Source organism: Melanerpes formicivorus, unplaced genomic scaffold (assembly GCF_026170545.1).
Source record: "Melanerpes formicivorus ecotype bairdi unplaced genomic scaffold, bMelFor1.0.p_v2 SCAF_121, whole genome shotgun sequence".
Lineage (NCBI taxonomy): Eukaryota > Metazoa > Chordata > Aves > Piciformes > Picidae > Melanerpes > Melanerpes formicivorus.
Window position 1 is genome coordinate 136,601 of NW_027142473.1, and position 10,900 is coordinate 147,500.

The 10,900-nt window shown below is 55.0% G+C and overlaps 1 protein-coding gene across 1 annotated transcript in view; it reads left to right on the forward strand.

The window, feature by feature from the left end:
- Positions 1-3,552: 3,552 nt before the first annotated feature.
- Positions 3,553-10,900, forward strand: part of ATOH8 (atonal bHLH transcription factor 8) — a 28,122-nt gene continuing 20,774 nt past the window's right edge. The window contains exon 1 of the mRNA XM_068167681.1: positions 3,553-4,239. Within this exon, the coding sequence (XP_068023782.1) occupies positions 3,841-4,239 (399 nt within the window). The 5' untranslated portion in view covers positions 3,553-3,840. The remainder of the gene's footprint in view (positions 4,240-10,900) is intronic.

A 10,900-nucleotide genomic window follows, 5' to 3' on the forward strand; every position in this document is an offset into this window, starting at 1 on the left:
GGCAGGTCTCATCGACAGGGCTTTAAACTAGTTTCGAAGGGGGAAGGGGCTGAAACTAGTCCCCTCAAACAAGAGTCTGGGGGCGACAAGCTAGAGTCGGAGGTGAAACCAGCAGCCCAGCTGATGTGCAGGTACACTAATGCACAAAGCATGGGTAACAAACAGGAGGAGCTGGAAGTCTTGATGCAGCAGGAAAGTTATGATGTAGTTGCCATCACAGAGACATGGTGGGATGACTCACATGACTGGAGCGCAGCAATTGACGGTTACAAGCTCTTCAGGAGAGACAGGCGAGGAAGAAGGGATGGAGGGGTGGCCCTGTACATCAGGAAGGCACTAGATGCCATTGAGATGGAGATTAGGGATGATCGGGTTGAATGCTTGTGGATAAGAATTAGAGGGAAGACCAGCAGGGCAGACACCCTGGTTGGAGTCTGTTATAGACCACCCAACCAGGAAGAAGATGTTGATGAAGCATTCTATAGGCAGCTTAGGGCTGTCTCAAGATCTCCGGACCTTGTTCTCATGGGCGACTTCAACCTGCCTGACATCTGCTGGGATCTCAACACAGCAGAGAGGAGACAGTCTAGAAGGTTCTTAGAATGCATGGAGGACAGCTTCTTATCCCAGGTGCTGCGAGAGCCTACCAGGGCCAAGGCTATGCTTGACCTCCTCTTCACCAACAGGGAAGGGCTGGTGGGTGATGTGGTGGTCGGAGGGTGTTTGGAGTCCAGTGACCACAAGATAATTGAATTCTCGGGTTTTGGTCAAGCCAAGAGGGGCAGCAAGAAGACCTCCACTCTGGACTTCCAGAGGGCAGACTTCGGGTTACTCAAGGAACTAATTCAGAGGGTTCCATGGGATAAAGCCCTTAATAATAAAGGGGTCCAGGAGAGCTGGACCTAGTTCAATGAAGAATTGTTGAAGGCTCAGGGACAGGCTGTGCCAATGTGCTAGAAGGTGAGCTGCTGGGGCAGACGGCCAGCCTGGATGGTTAATGAACTTTTAATGGAACTAAGGGAAAAAAAGAGGGTGTACCACCTTTGGAAGAGAGGGGAGGCAACCCATAGAATGTTTAAGGATGTTGCTAGGTCTTGTAGGAAGAAAATTAGGGAGGCAAAAGCACACTTGGAGCTTAAACTGGCCTCTACTGTGAAGGACAACAAAAAGTCCTTCTGTAAATACATTAATAGCAAGAGGAAAGGAAAGGACAACTTCCACTCCCTGATTGACATGGAGGGAAATGTTGTATCAAGGGATGAGGAAAAGGCAGAGATACTTAACACCTTCTTTGCCTCAATTTTTACTAGAAGGACAGAATGTCTTCCAGACAGCTGGCCTGCAGAGCTAGCAGAAGGAGCCAGGGAGCTGCACAGTTTCCCTATGTTCCATGAGGAGGTGGTTGGAACTCTCCTTAGCAGCTTGGATCCCCACAAGTCCATGGGACCAGATGGGATTCATCCTAGGGTGATGAGAGAGCTGGCAGATGAGCTGGCCAAGCCACTATCCATCATCTTCCAGCAGTCCTGGCTCACTGGAGAGGTCCCAGAGGACTGGAAGCTGGCCAACGTTGTGCCCATCCATATAAAGGGCCGGTTGGATGAGCCAGGGAATTCCAGGCCTGTCAGCCTGACCTCAGTGCCAGGCAAGATCATGGAACAGGTCATCCTGAGTGCAATAACACAGCACTTACAGAATGGCCAAGGTATCAGGCCTAGCCAGCATGGATTTAGGAAGGGCAGGTCCTGCCTGACCAACCTGATCTCCTTCTATGATCAGGTGACCCGCCTGGTGGATGTGGGGAGGCCTGTGGATGTAGTCTCCCTGGACCTCAGCAAGGCCTTTGACACCGTCCCCCATAGCAAACTCCTGGCCAAACTTTCAGCCCCTGGCTTGGACGGGAGCACACTGCAATGGGTTAGGAACTGACTGGATGGCCGAGCCCAGAGAGTGGTGGTGAATGGTGCCACAGCCAGCTGGCAGCCAGGCACTAGTGGTGTGCCCTAGGGATCAGTGCTGGGCCCTGTGCTCTTTAACATCTTTATTGATGATCTGGATGAGGGCATTGAGTCCATCATCAGTAAATTTGCTGATGACACCAAGCTGGGGGCAGGAGTTGATCTGCTGGAGGGTAGAGAGGCTCTGCAGAGAGACCTCGACAGGCTGGACAGATGGGCAGAGTCCAAGGGCAGGAGATTGAACACATCCAAGTGCCAGGTTCTGCACATTGGCCACAACAACCCCATGCAGTGCTACAGGCTGGGGTCAGAGTGGCTGGAGAGCAGCCAGGCAGAGAGGGACCTGGGGGTACTGGTCGATGGCAGGCTGAACATGAGCCAGCAGTGTGCCCAGGCAGCCAAGAGGGCCAATGGCATCCTGGCCTGCATCAGGAACAGTGTGGCCAGCAGGAGCAGGGAGGTCATTCTGCCCCTGTATACTGCACTGGTTAGGCCACACCTCAAGTACTGTGTCCAGTTCTGGGCCCCTCAGTTTAGGAAAGAGGTTGACTTGCTGGAGCGTGTCCAGAGAAGGGCAACAAAGTTGGTGAGGGGTTTGGAACACAGCCCTGTGAGGAGAGGCTGAGGGAGCTGGGGTTGCTCAGCCTGGAGAAGAGGAGACTCAGGGGTGACCTTATCACTCTCTACAACTACCTGAAGGGAGGTTGTAGACAGGCAGAGGTTGGTCTCTTCTCCCAGGCACCCAGTACCAGAACAAGAGGACACAGTCTCAGGCTGCGCCAGGGGAGGTTCAGGTTGGATATTAGGAAGAAGTTCTACACAGAGAGAGTGATTGCCCATTGGGATGTGCTGCCCGGGGTGGTGGTGGAGTCGCCGTCATTGAAGGTGTTCAGGAAGAGACTTGATGGGGTGCTTGGTGCCATGGGTTAGCTGTTTGGGTGGGTTGGATTGGTTGATGGGTTGGACATGATGATCTTGAAGGTCTCTTCCAACCTGGTTTGGTTTATTCTAAAAAAAAATAAAGTAGCAAAACAGCAGCCAAAAGCTTCAGGGAGCCGTGAAAGGCGAAGCGGCGCTGGGAGGGGATCTACGAGGGGCTGGAGCTTCCCCGGCTTCCCCCGGGTCTCCATCCCACCGGGGAATCCTCAGCGCTGCTGGGCACATTTAGGAAGGCAACATTAAGTCAGGCACCCCCCCACCTCGCAGAAGAGGATCTCGATGAGGGAAACGAGGGGGAAAGCGGCACAAAGGAGGTTGGAAACCAAAGCAAATCGCCGATTTCCTCGGAGAGGCGGCGGGGGGGAGGGGGGCAGCGCACACGGTGCGTCGCGGAGTCTCCGGGGGGCAGGATTTCTCTTCCATCGCATGGAAGAGGCAGATTAAAGAAGAAAGTGGGAGTGGGGTGGGAGGGAAGGGGGGGGGAGAGTAGAGGGGAGGGGGGAGAGTAGAGGGGAGGGGGAGAGTAGAGGGGAGGGGGAAGGGGGGAAGGGGAGGTGGGGGCACGGAACAAAGGAGATTGGCAGCACAGCTGTTTTGGGAAGGGAAAAAAAAAAAAAAAAAAAGAAAAAAAAAAAAAAAAAAAAAAAAAAAAAAAAAAAAAAAAGCCAGCCTTCCTGTTTCTTTAAAGCCGCTCATCTGCGCGCCGGGCCGGCTCCGGCGCCCAGGGGCAGGCTGCGGAGAGCCGCGGGCGGGCGAGCGGCCGCACGCACGCACGCACGGACTGAGAAATCCGCCCGCCAGGGCTCCCGCTGCCCGCAGGGGCTCCCGCTGCCCGCCGGGGCCGAGCGGGCGCAGATGGGCGGCGGCGGCTGCGGGGCGGCGGCAGCGCGAACAGAGCGGCGGAGCAGCCGCTGCTGAGCGCACCCGCGGAGCGCCTAGCGCCATGCGGAGCGCGCCGCTGGCGGAGGGCGAGCCGTGGCCGCGCCTCTGCGCCGCCGAGCTCGGGGGGCTGAGGCGACTGCGGCGCAAGCAGAGCTGCGGAGGCTTTCGCGTGGAACTCAAAGTGCTGAGCGGGAGGCGGACGGCGCTCCGCGGGGCCCCCCCGCGCCCCGCCGCGCCGCCGCCCGCCTGGGAGCCGCGCAGCGCCTGCACCGCCGCACCGCCGCCCGCCGCCCGCCCGCCGCCGCCGCCGCCGCCCGCCGCCTCCCCGCGCCCGGGCGAAGCGTCCGGCGTCTCCCCGGAGATCAAAGCCCTGCAGCAGACGCGACGGCTGCTGGCCAACGCCCGCGAACGGACCCGAGTCCACACCATCAGCGCCGCCTTCGAGGCGCTGCGGAAGCAGGTACCTGCCGCCGGCCGGCGCGTCGGGGCCCCACCGGGAGCCGCGGCTTCGCGGGCGGGCGATGGGGAGGGTCGGTGGGTGGTGCCCGGCACCGCATTGCAAATTCCTGCCGCCTCCCAGCCGCCGCTGCCCCTGCGGGACCACCCGAGTGGCGCCGAGGCTTGAGCGGGGCTTGCGGAGCGCGGCTCCGCCGGGGCCAGGGCAGGTCACGAAAGCGGGAGGCTGCGGTGGCCGCCTGACAGAAGGGGAAGTCGGCTCAAAATGCCTGGAAGTACCAACCCTAGAACTGTGTTAACACTCCAGATAAATAAATAAGGGCTTCTAATTTGCTTATTTGCTTGCAGTTAGAAACTTTTGGACTATATTTTTTTTTTTCCCCTTGGAGAGAGATTGCCCGGGGAGGGGGGCGGGGAAGTGTGAGAAACGAAACAGCCCGTGAGTACTGGGAGTGAGCAAGCAGGGTGGGGAGAGGCACTTGGCCAAGCTGTGAGGTGGACGATGCTCCGGGATCAAGAGCGCAAGTACTTCGGCGCTGTCCTGCTGGGGTGGGCTGCCTCAAAGGATCACTGGTAGTTTGCGCAGCAGCATGCTCCCGTTAGCGTTTTGCAGGGTGTCTGATCCTTCAGGGCCCTTGAGGCACTTGCAGCGACCTCTGAAATTTTCTGTGTCCCCTACATCTGCCCGGGATACTCGAGTTACGTTGTGATTCCCTGCTAGTTAAGTTTGCGGTTATATTGACTGTCCTGTGTACAGTACAGACCTTTTAGGGTGAGAGGTCTTGAAATTACTCGTGGTCATCTCTGGAGAATAATAGACATGTTCTTGCTGGCAGAGTGGAGCTTCTGAAAAGTAAATGTAGTTTTGGACAAAATTCCCCCATCACTTTCCCAACTTGTGGAAAGTGAAGAGAGATCCAGGTCCGTTCCCACAAGGGTGGATCAGTGCCCTGGCCCTGGCCCCTCTACTGAGCCCTGTGCTCCTCTCTGTGTGTGGGCAGCCTGTCATAGCTCAGTGACAGAGGCAGATGTGCTGTCACTGCACAAGCCCAGCTGTCCCAGCCTCTCTGTCTTTGCCCATCTTGGAAGGCTGAGCTGCAGATGAGTCTGTGGGAGATACTGAACATCATTCCTCCCAGAATGGTGCCTCCAGCCCCATGGGAGTAACACACTCAGGCTTTTGGCTACCTTCTTTCAGACATTACTTACCCAAGCCATTTCCCCAAGTGTGTTTGCTTTAGGACTTGGTCCTGTTTTCTGCTTAGAGGACCTCTGCTTTGTTCCCATCATAGGTGGGATGCTTGCAGCTCTTCCCAATGAGCTGGGCCTGCAGCCCTACCCAACTGTGTGTTGGGTAGTTGCGCCCTGTGAGTTCATTGTTCCCAGTCATCTACTTCTGCAAGCAGACTTCCAGCCCCTGCCTTGGTAGGAAGTGCAGGCTGAGACTCAGGCTGTGTGTCAGGAGAGAAGCTGATGAGCATCTAAACTCGAGCAATTTTAATGACTGGGTGGTGGTGGGATCTGACAGCTTCTGTTACAATCATGTTCCTCCAGCTTGTGCTGGATGCTGTGCTGAGAGGGTGCCCCTTTGGACACAAACTCTGAACCTGATGTGCTTTATCTGTAGGCTGCTTCCATATCTCGGTTGTTCGGCGACTGCATAACACGCCTGCAAGTGTCAGTCTCACTCTCTGTGGACAGACATCTACACCACCAAAACCACAAAGGGAAGTAGCAGTGATTTCCCAAATCACTGCCAATCTTGTTCTAGGCTGAGCCTCAAGCAAAAGTCAGGCAAGCAACAAATTAAAGCCACACTCTTTGGGGAAATGGGCAACTCTTGAAAAGCCTCAGATTCCTGGCCTTGGCCCTGTCTCCATAAATCATTTCAGCCCTCACTCCACTGGGAGCCCAAAAAGCTTGGAGAAAAGTTGCTGTCCTCTCTTCCCATCAAAGCCAGTGCCTAGAGGGTCAGCACAGGACCGTGCTGGCAGAGCTGTGGTCGCTCTGCAGAGAGGACTGGTTCACAGGCAACGCCTGCTGTGCGGGTTTCCTAGCGATTTGCTGAGGGGTGGGCTGGCAGTCCTGACCATCACTGGATGACATTTGGATTCATTTCTTGCTGGGCTGCCAGCGGCATGCTTGATGCTGTATGTGACATCAGGTGACAGTCAGCTTCATTGCACATACGTCACTGGCTTGTCACTCAAATCGCTCACACCGGCACCAGCAGAGAGGTTTGTGAGGAGCAGCCGGAGTCAGAGGAGAGGATGTTGCTCTCTGTCACATCTTGGCCAGCAGGGCTGGGAAATGGCATTGTGGACAGATGTGTTTGTAGAGGCAGATGCAGTAGGGAGGCTTTGCGTTGCCTTGAGTGAGTGCCACCTTGTCACAGCCCTGAGCATACACAAGACCATCACCTTGCACAGGAGGCCATCTCTGTGTGCCATCGGAGCAGACCTCAGTTCACTTCTTGTTCCTCAATTAGCTCTTTCTCCACTCCTTGTCATCATGTGTCAGGCTCTTAAGCAGCTGTGATGCTTTTTCTGAGGCAGTGAACCTGTTCCCTCCCCACAGACAGGTGGGCCAGGAGAGGGCAGAATGCCATGCTAGGATACTGCCACCCCAGCCCTGTGCTCCTGTGGGGTGGGCTAGGATTCTGGATGTGGAGCCGCTAGACGTAGGAGCCCTACTCCCCCACTGGTACCCAGCACCCATGCACCCCTCCACCACCCTGTTTGGAGATGCTCATCATCTCTGGTACGCATGAGAGAAACCCCCAATGCTTGCAGAATCAGCCACACCACAGCCACACTGTGGGGAGCTCATCCATGCCCAAGGAGAAGGAAGAGGAAGCCATGCTTCTCCGTAGGACATCTTCTTGGCCTCAGCAGCCTACCAAGGCCAAGTGGCTGGCAGGCATCGCAGGGCAGCTGGGCTGGCAGTGGTGCCTCTGTGCTGCAGCTGTGTCCATATGGCACACATGTTAGGGCTGGTGTCGACCAGCTCTCCAGATGGCAGGAAGGGATGTAAGGATGCCTTTTCCCTAGTTCTTGGTGGAGAAAGACCTGACCACAGATTTTTCACACAAGGAGAGCCTAGTCCAGCCGTGTCCCTGAGTACTTGCTGTCCCTGGCTTGTCTCTGAGTCCAGGGCCCTCTCCGAGGCGGGAGGTAGACAGGCAGCTGCTGGCTTCAGGAAGATGCCAGCTGTTGGGAGAGACATGTCATTGCCACTGTGCTTGCTCCGTGGTGCCACAAGAAACAAGAATCTCTCTACCTCTGTTTTCATTGAGCTGCTACCTTCCCCATAGGGCCATAACACTGTAGTGGGACTGAAGAGCAGATGCTGCTGAGGTACAGCCTCTCCTTCCTAATCTTGACATTTGTCATCTTCATCTAGTCTGTCTGAAAGAGATTTCCCACCCTCAGTCCCCCAAGCATCATTTGCCCAACCAATCCCTGCACTGACAGTGGACTTGTGAGGCTGGCATTATAGTTCCTTGTGGAAAACACTCGTCTGCTCTCAAACACTTCCAGATGCTGGAGACAGTTCTGCTATCCTTCCCTCTCCTACTGCTGCCTTTCTGAGTGACCCTTGCTGGTGCTGCTACCATCCCCTTGTCTGGACAGCTCCTACCTGGATCTCCTGCCTTCGAATGCCCTGACAGGTGCTGGTCAGCAGTGTGGCAGCAGTGTGTCCCCCATAAGTGACTTGACAGGTTGTCACCTCCATCCCTGTGTTCTCACTCTCCATACCATTGTGGGTGGGCAATGAGTCCGAACATCCCTGATGCAGAGACACACATTGAGTTCACAAGAACCCAAGGTCATCTCCTCCTCCATCTGAAGGGCACTTGTGCTGGTGGGTGTTCCAGTTCATGAATCAGTGCAACCTTTCAGAGGAAACAAGATGCCACCACCCATCTTCAAAGCCACTGCTGTCTGGATCCCTTTTTTGTCTGCAAGTTCCTTTTGACAGCAGGAGTCTCTTACTCCAGCATCTCCCCAGTGTGAAACTGAACCATCTTAACTTTTATTGCCACATGGACTTAGCTACCAGGAGAAGATGGTGCTCTCCACCATTAGGCTGCAGTAGACATGCAAGCAAACCAGATCCCAGCAGCATGTTACACTCAGATGAGCTGCAATCAAGCTTCTTAGCTGTGCTGACAGACCCTCAGGTGGCAGCAAGCTCTCCCTCCATGAATGGACCTGCCTGACCTGGAGCCTGCCTGGGCTTGAACATCTGATTTCTCTCTGGAGCAGGGCTGTCCAGCTCCTTCTCGAGACAGCAGTGCATGGAGCCACAGCAAGCTGGAGGCTGTGCTGGCAGCAAATACGGCATCAGACAGTCACCTTCCCTTGAAGCACAGGGGCGTTTTCCTAACTCTCTTCACACTGCATTATTAGGGTGCCCTCTGCCTGAGCAGCTGCCAGCCTCACTCTCCATGCTCCTGGGGGCTCTGGAGATGTTTCAGGGTTTTATAGGGCCCCTTTACAGCACTGGAGAGGAGGTCTTTTTCCTCCTGCTAGTATCCTGTCAGTTTTTGCTGCTGACATGCGTGTGGCTGCTGTAGCTTGTTGTTAAATTGCAGTAAAGACCCTGCTTGCTCCCACTGGGATCATGGTGGGATGTCAGGAGCAGCAGCCTGCAGGCCATGGGAGGAGGTTGTATTGCTGTGGGGTGGTGTGGGTGCAGGGGGTTTGAAGGGACAAGCCACATACTGAATGCATGCAGAACCTGTGACCTTAGCCACAAGCCAATGGAAGCTGAGACTGTCCTGGAGATGCATCACAGTGTGCTGCCCCTGTCATCCCCAAGGCAGCTGTGGTTTGTCACCTCTGCAGGTGGGACACCATACACAGCCAGTGATGCTGGCCTGTCCTCACTGCCTGCTGTGCAGGCTGAGAGCTTTCCTCCGTGACCTCCTGCCATCTATGGGGGTGGCAGCTGGGCAGGAAGGTTTGGCCCTGATCTGCAGTAGCAGTTGGAGAGATGACCACAAAAAAGAAATGAGGGGGATGGAACCCCTCTGCTGTGAGGACATGCTGAGTGCTGGGATTATTCAGCCTGGAGACAAGAAGGCTCAGCAGAGACCTTATTGCAGCCTTTCAGTACTGAAAGGAGCCCAAAAGAAAGCTGGGGACAGAATTTTTAGTGGAGCCTGTTGTGCTGATGTCCTGAGCAACCTGATCTAGTCACTTATGTCCCTGCTCACTGCAGGGGTCTTGGACTAGGTGACTATTTTAAAGGTGCCTTCCAACCCAAACCATTCTATGATTTAGTAACTCTATGAAACTGTTGTTCCTAAGAGCAGCCCCTTCTGGAGGAGATTTGCTAGATGTGGAGTATCTCCTGTGATACCCCAGCAGTCTTCTGCACAGTTCCTGGTTTGGGAAGTGCTTGCAGTGTGATGTTTTTCATGCATGATACTGTGGGGGGTGTGTTGCATGCCTTGAGGATGTGCAGGGGGCCTCGAGGGTGCAAAACCTCTGGGGAATAAGTGCAGGGGGACTGTCCAAAATGGAGCAGAGCCAGGCCTGGGGCAGCATTAAGCAGACTGCTGTTTGGAAGAGAGCAGTGGGATGAACTCAGTCAGCACCACACCAAAGTTTTGTTTGGAGGAAGCCAGTTCACTCACTCCAAGGAGTGAACTCATGTTTTTGCAATGTGAGCAACAAGGGAGCCAGGAGCTGGGAGGGAGCTGGGAGCTGGGAGCTGGGTTATTGGACAGCATGGACCCACCCCAGGGACCAAGGTCAGGACTACTGCTCTTGCCTGTGTGCTGCTGCTTTTGTTCTTATTGGCAGTTTGAAGTTAGGTTTGGTCCCTGGCTTGATGTTTTGCTGCTTGTGGCAAGGCAGGGATGAAGCTTTCTTTCAAGCTGCTGTGACTGGTTTGCTAGCACGGAGCTGCCTGGTCCCCAGGGCTGCAGGCTGCTGGCAGAGAAACAAAATCCTCCCACACCGATGGTATGAAATAGCTGCCCATTGCTGGCCAGAAGAGAGTTCTGCACAGTATCTGACACCATGGCATCCACAGATGGTTGAGGGAGGCAATTGTGCTCCTCTGCTCCATGCTGGTGCACCTGGAGTACTGTGTCCAGCTCTGGAGTCCTCAGCACAGGACAGACATGGACCTGTTGGAGCAATCTGGAGTGGACCCACAAAAATAATGAGAGGGCTGCAACCCCTCTGCAGTGAGGACAGGCTGAGAAGGTCAGACTGTTCAGTATGGAGAGGAGGAGACCTTACTGCAGCTTTCCAGTACTTAAAAGGGGCCTATAAGAATGACAAAGACAAATTGTTAGCCAAGCCTGTTGTGGCAGGACAAGGGGTGACGGTCATAAACTAAAAGAAGAATTAGGGTAGACAGAGGGCAGAAATTCGTTGTGGTGTGGTTGATGAAAAACTGACCCAGGTTGCCCAGAGAGGTGGTAGAAGTCCCATCCCTGGAAGTACTCAAGGCCAGGATGGACAGGGCTCTGAGCCACCTCATCTTTCCTGCTGCTTCAGGGGACCTGCTTGTGCCCTGCCTGACATTCATGTGGAGGGAATCTGTGCAAGTCTGCGCTGCTAAGGCCCATTTCTGACACAATAACAGAGAGGTTTGGGTCCCCAGCACCATACACTCTTCTTTCTGTCATGTAGTAAAAGCAGAGT